The sequence below is a fragment of the Bubalus bubalis genome, chromosome 20 (assembly GCF_019923935.1).
Source record: "Bubalus bubalis isolate 160015118507 breed Murrah chromosome 20, NDDB_SH_1, whole genome shotgun sequence".
Classification (NCBI taxonomy): Eukaryota; Metazoa; Chordata; class Mammalia; order Artiodactyla; family Bovidae; genus Bubalus; species Bubalus bubalis.
In genome coordinates, this window is record NC_059176.1 from 3,807,515 (window position 1) to 3,832,705 (window position 25,191).

General features: G+C 48.2%; 1 protein-coding gene across 26 annotated transcripts in view; it reads right to left on the reverse strand.

Moving 5' to 3' along the window:
• The window catches only part of PPP2R5C (protein phosphatase 2 regulatory subunit B'gamma), a 142,291-nt gene that overhangs the window by 25,528 nt on the left and 91,572 nt on the right, over positions 1-25,191 (reverse strand). For 24 of the 26 annotated variants that reach the window (XM_044933066.2, XM_025271050.3, XM_006079087.4 and 21 more), the window contains 5 exons: positions 9,281-9,391; positions 8,253-8,345; positions 8,035-8,165; positions 3,353-3,412; positions 1,492-1,600 (listed from right to left, as the gene is read on the reverse strand). The exons of 1 other annotated variant lie outside the window; for it this stretch is intronic. In XM_044933066.2, the coding sequence (XP_044789001.1) occupies positions 1,492-1,600; positions 3,353-3,412; positions 8,035-8,165; positions 8,253-8,345; positions 9,281-9,391 (504 nt within the window). Of the gene's footprint in view, positions 1-1,491; positions 1,601-3,352; positions 3,413-8,034; positions 8,346-9,280; positions 9,392-25,191 lie in introns of all 26 variants that reach the window. One more of the 26 variants, XM_044933050.2, reaches the window with a different exon arrangement.

The following is a 25,191-nucleotide window of genomic DNA, read 5'->3' on the forward strand; positions in this document are numbered from 1 at the left end:
CCAGACACCTGCCCCTGGGAGACAGGCCTGGACGTGACCCATGCCCCCCACCTCCCACCCCGGGAGGGACTCTCAAGGAGGGACCCAGGACCGATGCGTGACACAGGTCAACCGTAGAAAGAACATTAGGAAGCTGAAAAAAAAAAAAAAACCCAGGAGACGGTCTTTTAGGCCAAGACTGCCAAGTCAGCCCAGGGCTGGTGAGGACTTTCCCTGTGGCCTTTTGGAGACCGTAATGGACAAGTAATCTAACTGCTGGGGGGAAAAAATCTGTTTCCATCTTAAATCCCTAAACTATTAATTTCTAATACAGAACAACTAACGTGATAATAAATTGGTTGGATGTAAAGATGTTACCAGTTAATAGGAAGCAGAGAAAAAACTCTAAGTAAAAGATTTCTCAGGAAGCCAGTGTTATTAGAATGGCTGGGTTCCCCAGTGGCTCCGTTGGTAAAAAATCTACCTGTAATGCAGGAGACACAGGTTCAATCCCTGGGTCGGGAAGATCGCCTGGAGAAGGAAATGGCAACCCACTCCAGTGTTCTTACCTGGAGAATCCCAAGGGCAGAGGAACCTGGAGGGCCACAGTCCATGGGGTCACAAAGAGTTGGACACGATTTAGTGACTAAACCACCAACTACCACCCAAGAATACACTTTCTGATGCTATGAGGCACACTCCTCGAGGGAGGCCCCACAGAATGCAGGGGGGAGTTTCCTGGTTCTCGGACCTAGACAAGGACCCAAAACTTCCCGAGCTGCGTCAGTGTGGCTTATTTCTGTCTACATGGAACTTAGAAGAAAAGTGTGAAGGAAAATCCAAATTTCCTGGGGGAAACGCAGCCAAACCACCAGTTAGAAACCATTTATGGATTAGTTTTTCAGTGTAATTGTAAACAGATTTTTACAAAGTTATAAAAACCCCACAGCTTCAAAAAAAACCCAAAACTTTTTGTTTGGAAATATATACTTTTTTTATTCTTTTGGCTGCACCATGTGGCTTGTGGAATCTTAGTTCCCTGACTGGGGATCAAACCCGTGACCCCTATGGTGGAAGTGCAGAGCCCTAACCACTGGACCACTGGGGAAGTCCCCAAACAACCTGTCGTTCTGCCACTTTACTGGCGGGCAGACACAGCGGTGTCGTCTTTGGGGTGCGAGGTTTCTACCCCGCCACAGGAAGTCTTCCTCTGAGAGGTCTTCCTTGACCCCTTCATCGTGTGAACCCGCTCCCTTTTCGATACTGACAACCAATTTTGAAATTCTCCATTCTTGAGAATTTTCTGATATTCTTAAAAAGCAATCTCCTTTACTCCCTTATCCCCTTTCACTCATCATCGGAATCCTGATACCCAAGTCCACATGTGATGTAACAGAGAAAACACTCCCTGCTGGAGGCTGGGGTTCAACATCCCAAGTTCACTGAGGTCCAAGCAGAGACGGCCACGCTCCCTCCTGAGGCCCCACCGACCGTCGAGGGAGGAGCCCTCACCTGCGGATGGTAGACGCTCAGAGACTTCACTTTGTGCAAAGGTAATAACACCTTCAATAAGAAAATCTTGTGCTCTTCTTTTAGTGGTAAGGCAAATCCGTTAATTATACTGTGAAAACAGAATTTATTCAAAGTTTGAATATGTACAAATTCCAGGTTAAAAAACGTATCTCGCCGTTTTTCTTTTAGTTTTTGTGTTCACCATGAAAACCAGAAAGCAAATTATGAGTGTCAGAAAAAAGGAGGGCGGATAGTAGCAAAAATTAAAAGACTGTTAGGTCCCTTTCAGGAAGCACAGTCATTTCTATCTTTGGAACTGCAGGGTGATTTAAAAATTCTGAGCTCACAGGTAGCTACCCGGAGCAGCGGGAACCTCTGGGGGCAAAACCTCCTCCACCAGGCAGGGCCCTGAGACCGGCAGCTCGGGTGGGCACCAGCGCCTTCCTTCAGCTTCCACCATCGTTTGGAATTCTCACTCACTTCCCCAGAGAAATCCTGCCTCTTTATTCTAGTGCTGGCAGAACAGAGTCTGCGGGTGCAGAGTGGGTGTCATTTAAAAATCAACAAGAAAGCTGTTCCCTTCTGCAGGGAAAGGGGATCCCCTGCTCTTAACCTCCAAGCTGAAGTTTTCATCTGCAACACCGAGGACTTAGTTATCTACTTGGCGTTGTACACTCAGGTAAGTTGCTGAGAGCTGCAGAAGTGTTTGCAGCAGTTTCTCAACTGGCGCCTTGTTTGTGAGCCTGGTGCACTGGGCACTCAGGCAGGATCAGTCCGAAGTGACCATCGGGGTGATTTGCGCGTTCAAATGAGGGGACAGGAGAGGCTCTCGTGTGTGGTGTGGGGGCTGTCTGGACACGTCACTCGGCTTGCCTCAGCCTTGCAACAATCTCAGACGTGAATACGATGACCTTCCCATCTTACAGGGAAGGAAACAGGAGGCGCGAGTGTTCAGTAAGGCCAAACAACAAGGGCGCCCACTCTTGCGCTCACTGCACTCCGCTGAGAGAGAGAACCCGGGACCGTGTCAGAGAGGAGCTCGCCACGAGGACTGGTGTTAGCTTTACATTTTATCTGAAACGGCGGGCGAGGGAAGCTGTTTTCAGAACGACTGGGCCTCGGTTCGCCAGATGACAAGACTGTAGCGGTGTTCTAACAGCTTTGGGAGTTACTAGACTGAACAGGAGGACAGTTTCCTCCCCGCAGGACTCCTCAGAACCTTTAGCTTCTAACCTGAACTGAATCCCCAAGCGAGGTGTTGGGGAAAAAGCACTTTCGAGCTTATTCAGCCGTGGAACCCTGAGGAAGGCTGTTTGAGAATCAGTGAGTTAGGAGGCCTGGGAGAAAACCTATTGGTCGTTGATTAAAAAAGAATGATAGGAAGCAAGAACTCTACTTGGATTAAGACAATGACATTTTTGAAATGTTAGTTTATAAGAATACATATGAAAAATTTATAAAATCAAAGCAATTTGAAATACTAGTATTTACTCAATACCCCAAATGTATAATAAATGACCTATTCTTCTTCTAAGTGTCAGATGTAAACCTTCTTAATGTAGCTATTTTTAGCACTGCTCTTGAGGAAATAATTGAGATTGGGTTCCCACAGTAATGCTACCGAGGTATATACATGACACAGAATCTACATATGGAACCATACGATGGGAGAGTCCCGTCACTCAGTCCTGATCCGAGGGCTCACCAGCCCTGCCACTCAGTGAGGCTGGTTTAAGTTCCTCCGGAGGACAGCCTGCACTGCCCTGCTCTGGGGGGGGCGGCTGAACGCAGTGAACTGGATTGTTTTGGCACGAATCCCACCGAAGGCCGTTCACTGCCAATTAACAGAGAGACAGCTTACCTTCCCAATATTTCCAGTAATTCTGCTATGCCATTGTGATGCTCTGTTTCATAAATAAATCTGGAAAAAGCAAGATGTCATTTAGAATTAGAACGCTGAAATCATGGCTAGAAAAGATGAAAATGCTCTGAAGAAGAAAACAAGGCTTTTAGGAAGAAAACCACGTAGCCAGGCAACAAGAAGCACCGCTAATTGTTATCAGAGACTCCTCAAGGTCTGGATGTGCAATACTCGGGGCAGGGAGCAGGGGCTCGCTCCCGTTTCTCCCGAATATTTTACTTTGAAAGTTTCAAACATAAATTGGGAAGGATGTTTACAGTGAGCACTGCATCTCAACCACCCGGATGTGACAACAAATAGCCTGCTGTTTGCTTTTATTTTTTTGCTGCATCTCAAGCTAAGTTGAGACCTGACTCAATTTCAAAGCCTCCGATATTTAGCATGGTCTCTGCAAAGGGTACAAGCTACTTCCTTACCACTGGGGCTGGCTCCCCTACTTCCTCCCTGACACCCCACACTTTTCCTACGCTACTTCAACTGCCATCTTCTGAAACCCCTGTCTGAGCAGCCGCTCCCTTGGGCCCCGTGCGTGCTCCCTGGGGCTCCCAGCGCCTGTGTCAGCCTGAGGCAGCGGACCAGGACTTATTGTCAACACGCCCCTGGTGTGAGGGCCAAGCCTGGCCTCTGAGACACGACTGCTGAGTCTACTGGGGCCAGAGAGAGGGGCCAGGGACAGGAAATAGGACAGTGTCTTCTCTCTCCGAGGGTCCCCCAGGAACAACCCACTGCCGCCCCACAACCTGGCTCGCCTGGAGTCAGCCTAACCCAGAACACGCAGCGAATTCTGCCTGAAGCCAGAGGGGGCTGGTGTTTGAAAAACGTTCCTGGCTAGCAGATGAAAACTACCAGTTTAGAGCCAGCTTCCGGCCAAAAATAAGTTCGCAATGAATAAAAATTTTCATTGTCCTCGTTTGAAACAAATGAAACAGTGACGTTAAGGTAAAGACCAGGTCGGACACAAAGCGTGACATGCTTCCAAGGAGCGGGTCTAATGTCTCTAGATTTTGGAACTGATCTTTTAAAAATGGGGTCGTGAGGCAGGGAGGTAACCCCTTTGGCTACAACAGAGGTGGGTGATGGGCAGGCAAGGCAGTCACGTGGAGGCCTGGACACCAGCTTGGACTGATCGGAGCTGAGCCCACAGGGACCCGGGTGAGAACCGCTGAGCAGCAGAGCACAGTGGTGTGGTCGCAGCATGGAGCCGAGGCAGGGGTGTGCCCGTGATGGATCGTGGAGGCCGGGCTGGTGACAGCAAGGCTGCATGGCATGCGGAGGCTGTGCCAGCCTCAGACACATCGGCCCCGCCGCCCTGCCCTGAGCTGGAAAGCTGGCCCTAGGGAGCTCCAGCCTCCTCGGACATCTACACGGGGAGGCGCTTCAGCTCATGGAACTCAAGGCTCCCTTCGCTTCACCTGTTTTACCAGAAATACTTAAAAACGGCTCAGACGTACAAAGTTACATTTTTGTCCAGCACGACCGGCCCGCTTCTGTTTCTATTCCTCTGTGTCTACCGGGGTGGCTGGGCAGGCAGCAGCGGGGCCAGGCTCCTGAAGCCTGAGAGCTCGGCTCTGGCTCCTGATGCTTGGAGGCGGCCAGGCCCCTGGGCACCACCTGTGACCCAGCCCCACCAGCGCTGACGTTTAAGCAAGGGTGGCCTGGGGCCAGCAGCCATTTTGTTTTCCTAAATCAACTTTACTATCTTCTCATCGATAAACTCTTAATTTGGATTACTTGATAGATGTGGAGCAGGTACAGGAAATATAAGGTTTCCCTGGTGGCTCAAACGTTAAAGAGTCTGCCTGCAGTGCGGGAGACCCGGGTTCGATCCCTGGGTCGAGAAGATCCCCTGGAGAAGGAAATGGCACCCCACTCCAGTACTCCTGCCTGGAGAATCCCATGGATGGAGGAGCCTGGCAGGCTACAGTCCATGGGGTCGCAAAGAGTCGGACACGCCTGAGCGACATCATTTCACTTCACAGAAAAGAGAAAGCAAGTACAGCCCCCTTCCTTCTTTTCCAGAGGAGAGCAAGAAAGCGGGTGCAAAATGGGAGGCAGCCCTAAGGGTCCACGCAGAGCAGAGCTGTGGTGTTCCTTCCTCCTTCCACACAAAGGAGCCAGGACTCCACCCACACTGGGCTGAAACCTGCCTGTCAAGGACAGGGCCCCCACAAACGGATGCCATGCACCTCTCTCGTGAGGGGTGAGGCGCTCTGCACCTCACATGGAGGCGGAAGCTGGTCCCCCTCGAAGCTGGGCTGTGCTCACCTCCCCGAGTCGCTCTGACCCATACCAAGGGAAGAAGCCAGCTTGCCCCAGGCCGAGGCCAGGCCCTGCGGGGTGCAGTCAGCCACTGCGGCCTCTGCCTCGAGTTCCTGGGGCCTGGGTGGGTCACGGGACGCGAGGGCCAGCAGACGGCTGACCAAAGCCTCCGGCTGCGGGGGCGCGTCGGCAGCAGAGGCTGAGGCCCGGCTCTACCTGCCACCTAACCTTAGGGGTCCACCAGTGACCAAGACGGGTGCGAGCCCTCACCCGGAGCCGCCAGCCCTCAGCCGGGCTGTGTCTGACCCAGCTGTGAAGATGCTGACTAGACTTGAGAAAGCACAGGCCTAGGTAGGGGCCTCGCACCAGCAGCTCGGGGAGGGGGCCGAGCGTGTCGGAGACTGTCTTACAAGCCGCAGCTGCGCCGCGTCGGGCGCGGCGAGCGGGGTGCAGCTCCTAGGGACCCTCTCCATCTTTCTCACATGAAGTAAGGAGCGGGTGGTGCCAAAGGTGGAGACCAGGCTGGTCACGGAGCCCACAGAACTGGCTCCCTTCTGACCGCACCCATCAGGGGCGGTTCTTACAGACGGGATCACTGAAGACAAGAGGAGAAGGCCACATGCCCAGCACCGAGTGTGCAGGGAGAGCTGAGCTGTACCGGGTGACAAACTTCTGGACAACCACCTGGTCAGGCATTCCAGGCCGAGGTCACGGTTCCTCAGGTACGAGGCAGCCTCTCCTCCCTGCACGCAGCACTGACTGGTGGTTCTGCACAGAACAGAACCCACCTGCCCAGGGAAGGAACCTTCAGGCAGAGCTTCCTCCACTTTAGTCTAAAAGACTGGAACTGAAATCCTACCTGCTTGCTGTTGATTAAACAGGGGATGCTACGTTTTGATATATAAGCCCATCAGCCAAGGAACGATCTTGTTAAAAAGGAAACACTACACCAACAAAGACAAAACAGGAACATGACATTTAGGAAACACGACGTCACTCCTCTAAGTCATGGGTCCAGCCTGGGCTCCGCCATATAAATGGGCCATGTGGAGCGTGCAGGGAGTCTGAAGGGAGGCCATTCGTGAGCTGGACAGCTCTGACGCCAAACTGCATTGTCAAGTCTGCAGATAAAGTGGGGGGCGCCAGACCCTGCTGACCTGCAGGCGGGCGGGCGGGGTGAGGAACGGCTGGGGCAGGCCGCCCCTGGGGTGGAATTCCCAGAGAGGGCCGCTGGTCTTGGCTACAGGACCCTGTGTCCTGCCCACTGTCTCAGCCCCTCTGCTTTCCCTGCTTGGTCACGGCCACTAAAAAGGCCCCGGCCAGGCTACTGGGGTGCTCTGTGCTGGTGCCCCTGGGCCACCCCGTCCCACAAAATCCGCCGGCCTTCCAACCTCACAGCAGACGCCCGTCAGCGCTGGGATTCACCACTACCTGAGGCATCCCAGAGCCGGGGGCTTGGGGCTGAGCTGCCCTTTACTGCTTCCAGGGGCAGAGAAGGAACTATGCTAAGGGTTTTGTCCACTGACATTTATTGGGCGCCCCCAGGAGACGGGTGGGAATCTGGAGCTGGAGCTGTGAGACCAGCTTGCCCTTCCAGGAGACCAGACCACCCACCACGCCGGGGCCTTCCTGGTGTGGGCCTGTTTCCAGAGCCCGGGCGGGTGAGGAGAAGGGCTGGTGGAAAACGGGAGGATGTGCAGGGCACCGGGGACTCGCCCAGAACCCACATCCGCTCATCCAAGGAGCATGCTGGCGCAGGAATCGGCGGATCTAGGGGCGTTAGCACCCAGGTTCACAGAGGTGGAGGTGGGCCGGTGTGCAAAGGGAGAAGGGGCTCAAGCTGAACACTTGAGGGATACTCTTCCCTGAACCCTGGGGTGCGGCCCTCCTCCACCATACCAGGGCCAAGCCGGCCCCCGTGGACCTGCAGGCCTGGGGAGGCCCTGGTCGCCACTCTGCCTCACCCACTGCTTCCAGCAAGGACGCCTCCAAAGAGCCCCTGCGCCACCCCCAACCCTCCTCCTTCCACCAAGATCCATGGGGAAGCGTGAGCTGGTGTGGCTCTGGGTGGGTCCAGAGGCAGCCAGGCTTGGGGTGACCAGCCTGCTGACAAGAGCTGGACCACAGGCTGGGGTGCGAGCCGTGGGGTGGGGGGTGGGGGGGGGTAGGGGAGCAGGCACAGAGCGAAGGGGCCCTGCCCAGCGCCGAGACAGGAGGTGTAGACGGGCCCCCAGCTGCACACGACAGGCCAGCTGCTCACAAACAGCCACTCCTGCTCCTCAGCCTCTGAAGGAAAGCGGTGAGGCTAAGTGTGACGGGACCATCAGCGTGCAAGAGGGGGAGGCCACCGTGCACGGACTTACCTATAAAATATATTATTTATCTGTTTTCTGATGTAAGCTCTTAAGCCTAAGAATTTTCCATAGATTCTGTGAAGGGTAGTTTTGAGAAAATCTCTCTCGCGGGGATCTTCACTGTCAAAGAGCTCTAAAAGCTTCAAGGAGAAAAAGACACTCAGTGACACGGTAATGCTCTCTGCGTAGATCACGCAATCTGTAGCTTCAGCTAATCTGGGCCTTACCTGCAATACAAACTTCTGATCAATATATTTCTTCGCTATATTAGGTTGGAAATCTGGAGACTCTAAAAGTCTTAAGAAAAACTCATAAACAAGCTAGGAGGAAAGAAAAAAAAACCACAGTGAGTCAAATAACATGGTATTTCATTAAATGGAGATTTCAAAATATACTATGAGTTGAATCTCTGTCTGCAAATACGAACCTTAAAAAAAACCACAGGTGTGTATCTAAAGAATCCATATCAAAGCACGTGGCTTAATTATACTGAGGATGGTAATTGCTTTACTTATAAGAACCACAGGCTATACCCTTCCGTGGCATCTACACAGGGACGCCCGTGGCTGAGGTCACCCCTGCTTGGAGCCCACAGTGCACAGGAGCCACGACCCTGGCTGGGAACAGACTCCAGGTGGGATGTGCAGGTCCCGGCACCCCCGGGGTCCTGGCGGAAGGCCGGGCGCACAGGAAGCTGGGACCCCCGCATGAATGGGCTGCAGGCTGTCACGGTCACACACGATACTGAGGGCAGGGTGCTCTGCCTCTGGCCCCTCCTGTCTGCTCCCCATCGAGCTCCTTCCCAGGGTGTTTAGCTCCCCGACTGCCCTCCTTCAGCCGACCCAGACCTCCCGATCTAGCTCGTGGGGCTGGCGCCCTGCCCAATCCACCTCTTTCTTCACAAATGTGTCAGAAAAACAGCATCCGTCAAGCAGGTGGGCCCTGGGATGCATCGCAGGCAACAGTAAGTCTGAGGACCAAGACTGAAAAATGTCTGCGTAAGACCCGCGACCTCAGCTCAACAGTCACGTCCACTGGAAATACACTGACAGTCCTGTAGCCGTGCAGCGTGTCCAAACAAGCAAACCCTTCTGCTGCCACAACACTGCTCTCGGGCGTGCAGGTCTGCAGGGCTGGGACACCAAAGCTCCGAGGCCTCCCCCCGCCGCCCCGGGGCCAGCTGGGCGTGGGCTCCCGTCCTGGAGAAAACACCAGGCCCCGCCCCTCTGCTTCTGAGGCACCCGCGACCCCGTACCTGCAGGTGAGGCCAGGCTGCTTCTAACGTTGGCTCGTCTTCCTCTGGGTCAAATTCTGCTCCCGTGGGGTTGGAGGAAGGTGGTAACGTTCGAAACATGTTAACTGCAAACTAAAACCCACATATTTTATAATTATAACCAGGATATTAAAACAATTTCCAGAGAACGTCTACAACAATCTCAAGGCATTCTAATGGCAGCTGCCTCCTGTGGCGATCTGGCTCGTCTTAGTCTCAATGTTCAGAAGCGGCGTGGGTCTCGAGAGCCTGGGTCAACGCCGCAGCCGGACCCGAGGCCGTGACAGCCTACACCGAGGTCCCTGCCTGACCTCTGGACAGCCAGCACCAATATACACCACCCGGCAGGGATGACACCTGTTTCGGAACACGGAGAGAGTTCTGAGTGCTAGTGAGAAAAGCGGAGATCACAAAGGAAACCGTGGAGACCCAAGAACCGCAAACGGGGAGGAGAAAGCAGAGGTTGTGTTGCACTGGACGCTGTGTGCACCTTCCGGAGTCCTCCGCAGGGACAGGGACAAGAGAGGCCACAGTGGCGACACGGTGGTCTCCGGGTGGTCGGCCAGAGGAGCCTTTCCAGAGAAAGGGCTGTAGTGTTGGCAAGGAGAGGAGGACAGCCTCCTCTTGCCCGACAGCCTGGCGTGCGCCAGGACAGGACGCACAGACGGGAGAGTCCTCTGGGGTCCGGGCGATCCCCCCGCGTGACTCTCTGCCCTCTGCTTTGTTCTCCTCCTGCACTGTCCGTCACCATGTGCCCCCAGCCCAGGCTCTGATTAACCCCAACTTCTTAAACATCAGTGGGCTTTACAACACGTTTTCTATACAAAATCTAGAATTCTTGGGCGCACAGGGGTCCTCATGGTTAATGAGGATAAAGCACAACATATACGACAGATTCCTGATATAAAATAAAAGTTTAGTTTTTCTCTGTCACCAATTCATAACCTATTTTTCTTTTGCAGTCAGTTTATTTCTAAAAAATTCCTGTTTTGTTTGGCCGTGTCGGGTTTTGGTTGTGGCGCTCGGGATCTTCTCTTGGGGCACATGGACTCTCCCGTTGCGGGGCACAGGCCCAGCAGTTGCGGTACTTGCTCTTCACGTGCTCCGGGGCACCTGGGACCATAGTTCCCCGACCAGGGACTGAACTCACGTCCCCGGCATTGCAAGGTGTATTCCTAACCACTGGCCCACAAGGGAAGTCCCCTAGTAGCTATCAGTTTAAATGTGACCAGTGACCTCACCAAAATCTTTGAGCCGACCTAAGCCAGTTAACAGAGCTTGACTCTAGGGATCAAAAGAAGCCCTCTGTCCCTGCAGCCCAGATGCACAGAATCAACCCCCCTCCAACCTACAAGGCAGAATCCCATTCCACGGCAATAGAGAGGGTCTCTGCAGGGAGTTCAGAGCAAATCTGGCTCTTCAGAGAACAGCCTTGTAGAGACCCAAGCAAAAACTCCAAGGCACCTGTTTTGGCTCGTCTTGTTTTTCTGTAACACCATTTTCCATGAACAAACACAGTCACTCCCTATACCACGGGCTCCAGAAGCCCCAACACCAAAAGTCTGCTCTCTAAGTCGTGTGAGAGGAGCTCACACAGGTGGTCCAGGAACAGGAGGAACAAAGAATGGCTGGAACAAGGAACCAAAAGCCAGAAACAACTAAAACAATTTACTAAAAATATGAGTAATGCTCTTCTTGTGGCTCAGCTGGTAAAGAATCCTGCATCTGTAATGCAGGAGACCTGGATTTAATCTCTGGGTTGGGAAGATACCCTGGAGAGGGAAAGGCAACCCACTCTAGTATCCTGACCTAGAGAATTCCAAGATATGCAAGGACATGCATGTGTAGTGCAGGGGGTCGTAAAGAGTCGGCCATGACTGAGCGACTTTCACTCTCGCTTTCCTAAGATAAAAGTAAAAAGGGGCGGTGCTCCAGAACCTGTGGACGGCGTGTGCGCACAGGGCCCAGAAGAGGCCTCCCAAACAACAGGTGACCGCAGAGCAGATGCTGGGACAGCCGTGGCCAGGTCGAAGGGGCAAGTCCTCTGTCGCTGGCCCCCAGGTTCCCAGTCCCAAAGCCCAAGGGACAGAACGAGGGGACACGAGGTGCCCGCCCATTAAGGAGAGGCGAGCTCGTCTCCTCCGGGCCTGCGGGGTGGGGCGGGGGCAGCAAAACAAACATGGTCACCACCGCCCGCCAACCCTCCTCCCAGGCTGCAGGGTGTGAGAGGACAGGATCAGAACGGAGCCGGGGGCCTTTGTGGGGTGTGGCATTCCTGGGCCGGGCTTCCCAATCCTCTCCCTGAGAGCCACCGGTTGGGGGGCTCCCAGAGATTGGGGCTGGGAGCCCTGGATCTGGCGGGGAGGTGTCTGTGAACACACTCCGCCCTCCTCTCTGGGAGACTTGCTGGTGGGCCCATGATGTTGGGGTGCAGGGCACCTAGAGGGGAGCACAGGGGCCACAGAGGTCAAAGGGGAGAGAGGAGGGGTCAGCTTGCCCGGATAGGGGCTGGGGACACATGGGAGATGGCCGCCCCTCAGAGGGGGTCTCCGGGGAAGCCCAACATTCCCCAGAGCACAGACACCCCCGGGAGGGGTGGCGACCCGGGCAGAGGCCAGGCTGCAGGACGGCAGGCACAGGCCCCGCTCAGGGGGATAGGTGGGGATGGTGAGGTTCTGAGCCGGGGGTTGAGTGTTAAACTAGGTGTGACAGCCATAACCAGAGGAGCCCGAAAGGGAGATACGACAGATTGTGGTTAAGGCAATGGCTGAAAAAAAAAAGCATACCTGGCTGGCAGCTTCGAGTAGCCACTATTCAATCCAACAGTGATCTGACTGTCACTGTGATGCATTTAGTCACCGTGGTCGCATCTAGATCAGCTCACTTTAAGGCAAGATTACCCTCGAGAATGAGAGTGGGCCTCATCCAAGCAGTTGAGAAGTCTTCTAAGAGCAAAACCAGCTTCACCGAGGAAGAAGCAAGTCTGTTGTGCACAGCGGCGGCAGCGCCCGCCCCTTGGGGTTCAGATCTGCTCCGTCGGACTCCACGTGTCCTAAGACAGAGCCTCAAAAATCCACCCATCCATCTGCTCCTCTCTGTCTTTCTCTGCTCTATCTTATTGGTTCTGCTTCTCTGGAAGAACTCTGACTGATCCATCCTTGGGGCCTGCAAGGGCCTGAAGACCAAGTTGGTTTGAAGACAAAAGTCCCCTTTTCAGTGTCTTGTGAGGATGACCATCTTCGGTCCAGGAAGTTTTATTACTGGCCAGCTCCAATGGATAGAAAATTATTTGTTTCATGCAACAACAACAAAAACCTCACACTAATTTCTACCCTCCTTTCCTACCACATTTCACTGCACTGATTTAATGCTCTAGAAAAGGGTAAAGACATTAAAAACTAAAACACAGATAAAAGAGCAGAAAGCAAAAAAACAGGCCACCTTAAGCTGTCCTTGGGTTTCCAACCCACCAACATTTCTTAGCCCAGAAGCTTCGGGGTCAAATGAGTTGAGCACCGTGGCGTGGAGTTTAGCTTCAGCACTATAGAAGGCGATCACTGCCAGCATCACGCCATGGATATCAGAGGGAATCCGTTTCTGCCGTGAGTCTAGAAGCCTTAGATCTGGTGCAGATCATGCAGACCACCCCCCACAGCCTCTCAGCGTGCACCCCTATCCGGGCACACAGAGCCGGAATCAGGTCTTGGACAGAAAGGTGCAGCGTGGCCTCGGGGCAGCCTCCCTGGGCCCTCTTCTCACTCAACAGCAGGACCCGAGACTCAACAGCCTACTCAAGCCTTGGTTTTCTCACCCGCGGAAAGAGAGTAAACCCCTGCTTTGCGTGGGGCATGTGAGAAACAGACGCCGTGACGCGTGTAGGCGTGCACAGCCCCCGCGCACGCGTGCAGGCAGGCAGAGCCCCCGTGCATGGCATGGACTGACTGTGCCATAGGAAGCACCTGCTTTGACGGCTCTCCCAACACTTCTACTTTCAGTATTTAAATGACCCTGGAGATGCTCTTCTCCCAGTTGCTAAATTTACTGAGTAAACACAAACCAAAATGGCTCAAGAAGCGAGTTTATGGAAAAGTCTCACCATTGAGCAGTAACATGCACGCTTTCTATACCTGGGATACTCACCGCCAGTGGGTGAAGTAATAAAACACTCATGCTGTGAGACACCTGCAGTACAGTAGACAATATAAAGGTTTAAGACAGGAAGGGATACTCTCCAAAAAGGAACGCTGATAATCTAATTTCAGAGACAAGGAAAGAAAGGCTGATTCCTCAGTTCTCTGTTTAAAACCACAAGGGTTCTCTACTGCTACTGATTCTGTTTTATTCATATCACTAGGATTTATAAAGATGAGTCCACCAAAGACCAAATTACAGCCCTTCCTCCTGTAATAGGAAGGCCAGGCTCTGAGGGTCATATTGCTAAGAGACACATTTTGGGGGTAGGGAGGAATGGAGCCCTTCCACGTTATATTTTAAACGGCAAGCTGTTATTTGACTGCAAATTATATAACTGGGAAAACCAACAGAGGCAATGGCCAGAGCATCACAGTTGGACCACCCATACGAAAACCAAAAATACACACCTAACAGCAACAGCCTCTCCACCAACAACAGGTAATGAGGAAACAGCTTCTCCACCAACAGCAGATAATGAGGAAACATGATTAATAGGTGGACCCCCAGATATGTGGCCACAAAAACGACCAAGGACCTGGGAACTCACAAGCCAGTTACAAGGCCTCAGAGCATGAAAAACCTAGGAAAGGCACTAAAGAATACCCAAACGAACAAGGACCCTTCCCTTCGCCAGTGTGAGATGACATCGTATTACAAAGATGTAACTTTTCCACAAAGCAATTCATACTTTGAAAGCAATCGTAGTAACTCTAATTGACTTTTTAGGTGGATAATAATCCAAGTAGCAATCTTAAAGAGAAAAACCGTCCCCTGCCTCACTTGTAAAATGAGATCAGTCTGGTTTCACAGCAGAATTCAGGCGTCTGCTTGACTTTGACCCTCCAGCGCCTGCCGCAGCGCCCGGCACCTGGTGCGGCCTCAAAAACCTGCTGAGAGCAAGTGGGTCCTTTGGGAAAAGCACTGACCAGGCACCTTATTAACTGCAACACCAAGTAATTACCTGGAAACTGCGAAAATGTCCCAATTAAACCTCAGCTCTCCGCTGCAGTGTCATGTCATCAGGGGAACCTCTCCTGACCCCAGGCCCAAATTGGGCCCCTGAGTTCAAGCTCTTCCATCATCCTGGACCTCTCTTCATGATCTGTGTCTCAAGTATAACTGGACGGTTGGGTGATTCCTGGTCTAATGTCTTTCCCCTGGTGCTGCTTTCCAGGGCCCATCGCTTCATGAGGCACAGAATGAGCACTCTATTAACATGGGGGGGGGGGGGCAGTGAAGTTGGGTCCCCTCCTCCAGGAATCGACCTCATCACTTCCTCTAAGTGAGAGCTGCTTTCAAAGGATGCAGCTTCACCTCCAAATAGACGCCCGAATGAAGGAACCACAAGCTGAACTCTTACTGTGAACAGCTGGTTATTCTTACGATCAAATATGTTCTTAATCAAAGTTAAAGCTATGGAAATAAATACCTACAAATCTTTATAGAATACTTAAATAAAGGAAATTTACTCTCACGTTTTCAAACAACATACATTTAATTTAATGACTATTTCACTATTAAGGGTATAATAGCATCTTCTTCAAATGAAAATATGCTCATTATTTATAGTTATGTGATTCATGGGGTCGCAAAGAGTCGGACACGACTGAGCGACTGATCTGATTTATAGTTATGCATATAAATTTATTCTTTAGTTTTTATTTTTTGAACTTCAGAACAGAACATTTACTTACAAAAGATAACCACTAATCTGCAATACTTATAGTTCAGTTGGTGCTATTTAAAGATAACACTGCAACTGGAAGCTTCTCCTAAACTGTTTACTCTGGACCTAAGGTGACTTTTACACAGCCTCTGAACGACGTATTCCCCAGTATCTTGCTATGAAAAACCTCAACGATAAACAGCTGAATTTCATAGTGAATAACTATACAGCTACCAATTAAATTTTACCATTAACATCCTTATACATTACATACATTGATTTTTTTTTTTTTGCAATAAATTGTGAAAAAGTTTAGGAATGCTTTGGAATGGCAAAACTATGTATTCTGCATTCAACATGAGAGAAACAAACTGAAAAGGGAAGCTTAAGAGTGAAAGTATTTACCTGCTGGTCATGTATGCATAACCAACCATCTTCTTCCTACGTGCCATCTCCACTGGCTAGGTGTACACAGCTACACAATTATAAATTATGCACATAACCTTTAATTAGTTCATTTTTTAGAATCATTGCTGGACCGCCTGTGTGGATGCAGTTACAAACCAACTGAGTATCTATTATAAATGAAGCAGAGACTTACACTTCCTGACAAGACACAGAAACAGAAATGGGATTTGCCTTACTTCCTGAAACAACGAAAAAAACTAAGCTAAAACATATGGAATAATGGTTTGCAAGGCATGGATTTCAGGCAGTGAAAGATAGAGATTCCTGAGAGATGGAAAACAAATACCCAGCTTTCTCCTTCAACAGAATTTCCAGGTTGCAGCACAGGCAGAAAAAACCCAGGTGATGTTCAGCAGACACAGGTGTTAGAATTTGCAAGGCACAGTCCCAGAGAGGACCGAGTTGCACGGAGACAACTCCAGAGACTGCAGAGGTCTCCTTAAACTATTCAGCAGAGGACTGACCAGCACATCTGTGTCAGAAAACTACTGGAGCCTGCAAAAAGAACACCCGAAAAGAGCAGAGACCCAGTACTCACCCGGGGCCAACAGCAGTGCCTGTTCCCACCAACCAGACTGGAAGAATTCATTAATTCATAGAGTACCGGGCTCATAATCAGAGGGGTCTTATCTCAGTAGAGGGGATAATTAGCCACAGAGTGACTATGACCACAGTCCGTCCTTCTTGTTGTTCAGTCGCTAAGCTGTGTCGGACTCTTTGCAACCCCATGGACTGCAGCACTCCAGGCTGCCCTGTCCTTCACCATCTCTTGGAGTTTGCTCATAGTCATGCCCACTGAATTGGTGATGCTATCCAACCATCTCATCCTCTGGTGCCCCCTTCTCCTTTTGCCTTCAATCTTTCCCAGCATCAGGGTCTTTCCAATGAGTCAGCTCATTAGTTTTTCCTGCTACTGCTAAGTTGCTTCAGTCGTGTCCGACTCTGTGGGACCCCATAGACGGCAGCCCACCAGGCTCCCCTGTCCCTGGGATTCTCTAGGCAAGAACACTGGAGTGGGTTGCCATTTCCTTCTCCAGTGCATGAAAGTGAAAAGTGAAAGTGAAGTCGCTCAGTCATGTCCGACTCCTAGCGACCCCATGGACTGCAGCCCACTAGGCTCCTCCATCCATGGGATTTTCCAGGCAAGAGTACTGGAGTGGGGTGCCATTGCCTTCTCTGTTAGTCCTTCCTAACACCTCTTAAAAGCAAGAATCAAAAAGGATCAAACTGTTTGCAAGTAACTTAACTGCATGCAAAGCAAAGCTCCAGAACATTAGCAGAAATCAGTAAGTATGCAGTATTCATCAAGACAAAATCCACATGGTCAGGCATCCAATAAAAAATTAATTACCGGACACATAAGACAGCATGAAAGATATAATCTATAACGAGAAGGAAAACCAATCAATTGAACTGACCTGGGACTGACACAATGGTAGAATTAACACATAAGACTAAAACAACAGTCTGTGTTTATAAAGTTAGGTGGAGACACGAAGATATAGAAAAGACATAAACTATATGAGATGAAGACGACAATGTGAGATGAAAAATTTACTGGGTGGGAATTAACAAAAAAGCGGAGACACTGCAGAAAATTACTGAACTTGAAGACAACAAAGGGAATCACAAAATGAAACACATGAAAAAAAAAATACAATGCTAAAGAGAAAAAGAACACCTGTGAGCTGTGGGACAACTCTCAGGGGCCTAACACACATGTTACTGGAGTCTCTAAAGGATTATGGTGCAGGGGGCAGAAAAAAATGTTTGCAGAGATAAGGGCCATATACTTTCCCAAATTTGATAAAAATTATAAATGAACTCCAAACACAAGAAAAAGAAGAAAAATACACTGAGGTCCATCATAATCAAGGTGCTTGATTAGAAAGAATAAAAGAAAAAGATCATAAAAAGCAGCCAGAGGGGGAAAAAAAAGATGCACCAGGTTCAAAGGAACAGAGACAGGAAAGGCAGCTGACTTCTCATGAAAAACGATGCAAGCAAGAACAGAGTGGAGCACAATTTTTTTTTTTTAATTTTATTTTATCTTTAAACTTTACATAATTGTATTAGTTTTGCCAAATATCAAAATGAATCCACCACAGGTATACATGTGTTCCCCATCCTGAACCCTCCTCCCTCCTCCCTCCCCATTCCATCCCTCTGGGTCGTCTCAGTGCACCAGCCCCAAGCATCCAGTATCATGCATCGAACCTGGACTGGCAACTCGTTTCATACATGATATTTTACATGTTTCAATGCCATTCTCCCAAATCTTCCCACCCTCTCCCTCTCCCACAGAGTCCATAAGACTGTTCTATACATCAGTGTCTCTTTTGCTGTCTCGTACACAGGGTTATTGTTACCAGCTTTCTAAATTCCATATATATGCGTTAGTATACTGTATTGGTGTTTTTCTTTCTGGCTTACTTCACTCTGTATAATAGGCTCCAGTTTCATCCACCTCATTAGAACTAATTCAAATGTATTCTTTTTAATGGCTGAGTAATACTCCATTGTGTATATGTACCACAGCTTTCTTATCCATTCATCTGCTGATGGACATCTAGGTTGCTTCCATGTCCTGGCTATTATAAACAGTGCTGCGATGAACACTGGGGTACACGTGTCTCTTTCCCTTCTGGTTTCCTCAGTGTGTATGCCCAGCAGTGGGATTGCTGGATCATAAGGCAGTTCTATTTCCAGTTTTTTAAGGAATCTCCACACTGTTCTCCATAGTGGCTGTACTAGTTTGCATTCCCACCAACAGTGTAAGAGGGTTCCCTTTTCTCCACACCCTCTCCAGCATTTATTACTTGTAGACTTTTGGATCGCAGCCATTCTGACTGGTGTGAAATGGTACCTCACAGTGGTTTTGATTTGCATTTCTCTGATAATGAGTGATGTTTGGAGCACAATTTTTAAAGGATCAAACTCTGACCTGCTGCTCTACACCCACAGAGGTATTGTGGGTTCAGCTCAAAACCACTGCAATAAAGTGAATGTCAAAATAAAGCTAGTCACACAGAGTTGTTGGTTTCCCAGTGCCTATAAAAGTTATATTGAAACTGTATTACAGTATATTAAGTGTACAATAGCCTTATGTCTAAAAATGCTAACCATTATCTGAGCCTTCAGAGAGTCATAACCTTTCTGCTGGTGGAGGGTCTGAAATATTTTGGGCATTACCAAAGTGTGACAGCGGGACACGAAGCGAGCAGAATGGCTGGGAAATGGTGCCAACAGAGCTGCCTGTCCCAGGGCCGCCACAGACCCTCACTGTGTCACAAACACAATGCATACAAAGCATAATAAAATGAAGCACAATAAGGTGAGGGATGCCTGCATGTCCTTCAAAACCAAAGGCAAAAGAATGACTTTCTCAGGCAAACAAACGCTAGAAGAATCAATCGCTGGTAGACCTCAGGGGTGGGCCTCCCTGATAGCTCAGCTGGTAAAGAATCCACCTGCGAAGCAGGAGGCTCCAGTTCGATTCCTGGGTTGGGAAGATCCCCTGGAGGAGGGCATGGCAACCCACTCCAGTACTCCTGCCTGGAGAATCCTGATGAACAGAGGATGCTGGCGGGCTATCGTCCATGGAGTCGCAAAGAACTGGACACAACTGAGTGACTTCCCATAGCACAGCACAGATGTCAGAGGTAAAGAATCCACCCGCCAAACAGGAGACGTGGATTTGATCCCTGGGTTGGAAAGATCCCCTGGAGAAGGAAAAGGCAACCCACTCCAGTATTCTTGCCTGGGAAATCCCATGGACAAAGGAGCCTGGTGGGCTATAGTCCCCATAGGGTTGCAAAGAGTCAGACACAACTTAGCGACTAAACAACAACAGACGTCTACTACACGAGAAATTTAAGAAAGTCCTTCAAGCATAAGAAAACTGGTATCAGATGGATATCGGAATGAAGAATACTGAAAATGGTAATTATTTGGGTAAGTATAAGAGGGTTTAAGAAATAGAGGAAAACAATAGAATGAGAAAGACGAGATCTCTTCAAGGGAACATTTCATGCAAAGATGGGCTTGATAAAGCACAAAAATGGTAGGGACCTAACAGAAGCAGAAGATATTAAGAAGAGGTGGCAAGAATACACAGAAGAACGTATAAAAAAGATCTTCACAACCCAGATAATCACGATGGTGTGATCACTCACCTAGAACCAGACATCCTGGAATGTGAAGTCAAGTGGGCCTTAGGAAGCACCACTACAAACAAAGCTAGTGGAGATGATGGAATTCCAGTTGAACTATTTCAAATCCTGAAAGATGATGCTGTGAAAGTGCTGCACTCAATATGGCAGCAAATTTGGAAAACTCAGCAGTGGCCACAGGACTGGAAAAGGGCAGTTTTCATTCCAATCCCAAAGAAAGGCAATGCCAAAGAGTGCTCAAACTACCGCACAATTGCACCCATCTCACACGCTAGTAAAGTAATGCTTAAAATTCTCCAAGCCAGGCTTCAGCAATACATGAACTGTGAACTTCCAGATGTTCAAGCTAGTTTTAGAAAAGGCAGTGGAACCAGAGATCAAATTGCCAACATCCGCTGGATCATGGAAAAAGCAAGAGAGTTCCAGAAAAACATCTATTTCTGCTTTATTGACTATGCCAAAGCCTTTGACTGTGTGGATCACAATAAACTATGGAAAATTCTTCAAAAGATGGGAATACCAGACCACCTGACCTGCCTCTTGAGAAACCTGTATGCAGGTCAGGAAGCAACAGTTAGAACTGGACATGGAACAACAGACTGGTTCAAAAGGAGTACGTCAAGGCTGTATACTGTCAGCCTGCTTATTTAACTTATATGCAGAGTACATCATGAGAAACGCTGGGCTGGAAGAAGCAAAAGCTGGAATCAAGATTGCCGGGAGAAATATCAATAACCTCAGATATGCAGATGACACCACCCTTATGGCAGAGAGTGAAGAAGAACTAAAGAGGCTGTAGATGAAAGTGAAAAGGGTGAGAGAAAAAGTTGGCTTAAAGCTCAACATTCAGAAAACGAAGATCATGGCATCCAGTCCCATCACTTCATGGCAAATAGATGGGGAAACAGTGGAAACAGTGTCAGACTTTATTTTTTTGGGCTCCAAAATCACTGCAGATGGTGACTGCAGCCATGAAATTAAAAGACGCTTACTCCTTGGAAGGAAAGTTATGACCAACCTAGACAGCATATTAAAAAGCAGAGATATTACTTTGTCAGCAAAGGTCTGTGTAGTCAAGGCTATGGTTTTTCCAGTGGTCATGTATGGATGTGAGAGTTGGAGTATAAAGAAAGCTGAGCACTGAAGGATGGATGCTTTTGAACTGTGGTGTTGAAGAAGACTCTTGAGAGTCCCTTGGACTGCAAGGAGATCCAACCAGTCCATCCTAAAGGAGATCAGTCCTGGGTGTTCATTGGAAGGACTGATGTTGAAGCTGAAACTCCAGTACTTTGGCCACCTGATGCGAAGAACTGACCCATTGGAAAAGACCCTGATGCTGGGAAAGATTAAGAGGAGGAGGAGAAGGGGACAACAGAGGATGAGATGGTTGGATGGCATCACTGACTCAGTGGACATGAGTTTGGGTGGACTGCGGGAGTTGGTGATGGACAGGGAGGCCTGGCGTGCTGCAGTTCATGGGGTCGCAAAGAGTCGGACACGATTGAGCAACTGAACTGAACTGAAGAGGGTTTAACAATTACTTTAATCTCTTTAACATAGAACAGTTTCCTAAAAATAATATACCATGGGGTTTATAACATACGGAGAAGATGTACAGCAACAACAGCGGAAAGACTGGGGGAGAAGACACGGAAGTCTGCTGCTGTAAACTATTTACATGACACAGTGTACAGTCACTTAAAGGCTAACTGTGACAAGTTAAAGATGCATTCTAGAAAAGCTAAATATATGAGATCAAACAATAGTGATAGTTTAGGACTTCCCTGGTGGTGCAAAGGATATGAATCTGCCTGCCAACGCAGAGGACATGGGTCTGATCCCTGGTCTGGAAAGATCTCACATGCTGTGGAGGAACTAAGCGCGTGAACCACAATTACTCAGTCCAAGCCCTAGAGCCCACGAGCCGCAGCTACCAAGTCCATGTACGCTGGGGCCTGAATGTCGCAGCTCCTGAAGCCCATGCCTGGAGCGTGCACTCCACAAGAGAAGCCCCCACAATGAGAAGCCCGTGCAAGTAGCCCCTACTTGCTGCAACTAGAGAAAGCTCTCACGAAGCAACGAAAACCCAGCACAGCCAACAATAAATTAAAAAAGGTTTTTTTTGAAAAACAGTGATAGTTTAAAAGCCAACAAAAGAGATAAAATGTAATCACAAAAAATATTCAATTGGTCAAAAAGGAAGCAGAAAAAGAGGAAAAGGTAACAAAACCCAGATAGAATAAATAGGGAAAAAATACAGCAAAATGGTAGATTTAAACCCAACAATATCAATACTCACAGTGAAAGTTAACGGTTTGACTACCCCAGTCAAAAGGCAGAGATTGCTTGATTGAATAAAAGTATAAGACTCAACCATATACTGTCTGTAAGTCCACTTTAAATATAAAGATACACATTGGTCAAAAGTAAAAGGAAAGAAAAAGATTTGCCATGGTAACACTAGTCAAGAGAGAGTTGGAGGGGCTATACTAACATACAAAGTAGGTTTTGTAGAAAATAATGTTACTAATGATAAAAGGATCATTTTACAGTTATAACGGCAATTTAATTAATAAATAATACTAATACTTATGCACTGAATAACATGAAGCACTTGATGCAACTGCAAGAAACAGAAATAGAAAATAAAAAACTCCAATTACAATAGCACCAAAAAATGAAATACTTATATTTATGGGTCTAAAAAATACACAGGAATCTACATGCTTAAAACTGCAGAGATGACCAAAATGGGGAGATATGCTGTGTTCATAGACTGAAAGGTTCAATATTGTTGATATCAATTCTCTCCAAATGTATGTATTTAATATAATTCTAATTAAAACCCTTGAAAGATATTTTGTAAATAAAGACAGACTGATTCTAAAATTAATTTGGAGAGATAAAATAACTAGAAAAGCTAAACAATTTGAAAAAGAATAAAAAGGTTGGAGCACTCACATGACTTGATCGCAAAATTTAATACAAAACTAATGGACTTCCCCAGTGGCTGAGATGGTAAAGAATCTGCCTGCAATGCAGGAGATCTGGTTTAATCCCTGGGTTGGGAAGATCCCCTGGAGAAGGGAATGGCTACCCATTCCAGTATTCTTGCCCAGAGCATTCCATGGACAGAGGAGCCTGGCAGGTTACAATCCACGGGGACACAAAGATTCGGACACAACTGAGCGACCAACACTATCACTTCACAAGCATGAAGACAGTATGGTACAGGTGAGCAGATCCCTAGATCAGTGGACGAGAATACAGGGTCCAGAAACAGACTCACAAATACAGTCAATTTTTGATGGACCATATCAAAAAGGTGGAAAGGAATTCAATGGAGAACGGTTATTCTCTTCAACAAATACTTGGACATCCATAGGCCAAAAAATGAACCTCAGAAAAAAGTAGAAACGTTTAGGAGAAAATTTTTTGAGTTTGGGTGGGGAAAGACTTCTTATATATGACACCAGAAGCACTCTCCGTGAAAGAGACAAGTCATGAATTAGACTTCATCTAAACGAAGAACTCTGTAAAAGACACTGTGAACATAAAAAGACAAGCCACACACTGAAAGAGAGGATTTGCACGTCACATATCTGGCAAAGCATTTGTATCCAGAATATGTAAAGAAGTCTCAAACTCAATAAGAAAACAACCCAATTAAAAAATGGGCCAATGATATGAACAGACCCTTTCCCAAGGAAGATATGCAAACAAACACAGGAAAAAGTGCTCAGCACTGTTAACTGTCAGGGAATTGCAGCTTTAAGTCAAAATAAGATAAAAGGGCTGAAGACACCAAATGCTGACAAGGAGCTGGAGCAACTGGAACTATCACCTGTGACTGGTGGGAGCACAAACAACGGCACATGGACCTGGGAAAGCAGTTGGGCAATTTCTTAGAAAGTTAAACAAATACTCAACAATATGACCCAGCAAGCCCACGCCTGTGCTCAAACATAACACCAAACTTGTTATGCTAAGTTAAAGGAGCTAGACTCAAAAGGCAACATACTGTCTGAGTCCATTTATACAACATTCTGGAAGAGGCCAAGCAGAGCTGGGGGAGAGGTTAGTGGCCACCAGAGGCAATGGATAAGGGGAAGGTCTGATTTCAAAGGAGCAGCGTGCAGTGCTTTTTTGGAGGGCAATAAAACTGTTCTCTATCCTGAGTGGTTACATGACTATACATATTTGTCAGATCTCAGAGAACTCTTCACGAAAAAGTTAATTTTGCCATATGGAGATTTAAAATTAATTTAAACATGTTACAGAAAGGTATTTACTAGGTTCTAAGTTCTCAAACCTTCTTGGTTCACAATGCCCTAAGTGTCATCGTAATTTCTTCTCGGTGCTTCTAGATCAAAAGAAATAGCTATCAATTTAGGAGCTTCAAAAACTCCAGCTTTTGTGAGGTACAACTGACATGTGTAACTGTACATCAACTGCACAATTTGATACATTTAACATTTGCATACATCCATGAAATGATCATGCAAGATGATAAATGTATTCATCATCTCCCAAAGTTTCTTAGCAGTCTTTTGGGAAAAAAGGTACATATAAGTTGGTTGGCTGGAGGTAGGGGTGGGTTTAGGTAGAATTGGGAAAGGGTGGAGTAAAGACAAAGATTAACTATTTTTTTCTTTTTGTATTTATTTCACTTATTTAAAATAAGCACACATTTAAAAATAATTTTAAAACATCCAACAAAACAAAGGGTAATTCTCTCAAAACAAGAAAAAATCTCTAAGAAACAACTCACTGCTTTTAAGGTAGAACAAGCATTCTCTGGATTTCAATAAGCACTTGCTGCTTTCATCTCCCTTTAGCTCATCTCTGACGAAAGCGCTTCTTTACCCCCATGTTACGGTGACTTCGGTAAAACAAAAACAACTAAGCGAAAAGGGGAATGCATTGTTCATTGGAAGGACTGATGCTGAAGCTGAAACTCCAATACTTTGGCCACCTGATGCGAAGAGCTGACTCATTTGAAAAGACCCTGATGCTGGCAAAGATTGAGGGTAGGAGGAGAAGGGGACGACAGAGGATGAGATCAGAGGATGGCATCACTGACTCCATGGACGTGGGTGAGTAAGCTCCGGGAGTTGGTGATGGACAGGGAGGCCTGGCGTGCTGCAGTCCATGGGGTCGCAAAGAGTCGGACGCGACTGAGCGACTGAACTGAACTGATGGTTTAAATCACCACCTGAAAGAAATCTGCGGACTACTGAAGCTTCATTTTTAATATACCACCTCCTTTCATTCAAAATGCCCTTTCCCCTCTCATTTGCAAACTATCTTTACCCTTACAACACATAAAACTTTCCAGAACACACTGTAAACATCAGATATAAACACTGAAGGAGAGAACTGGAGCACAAGAC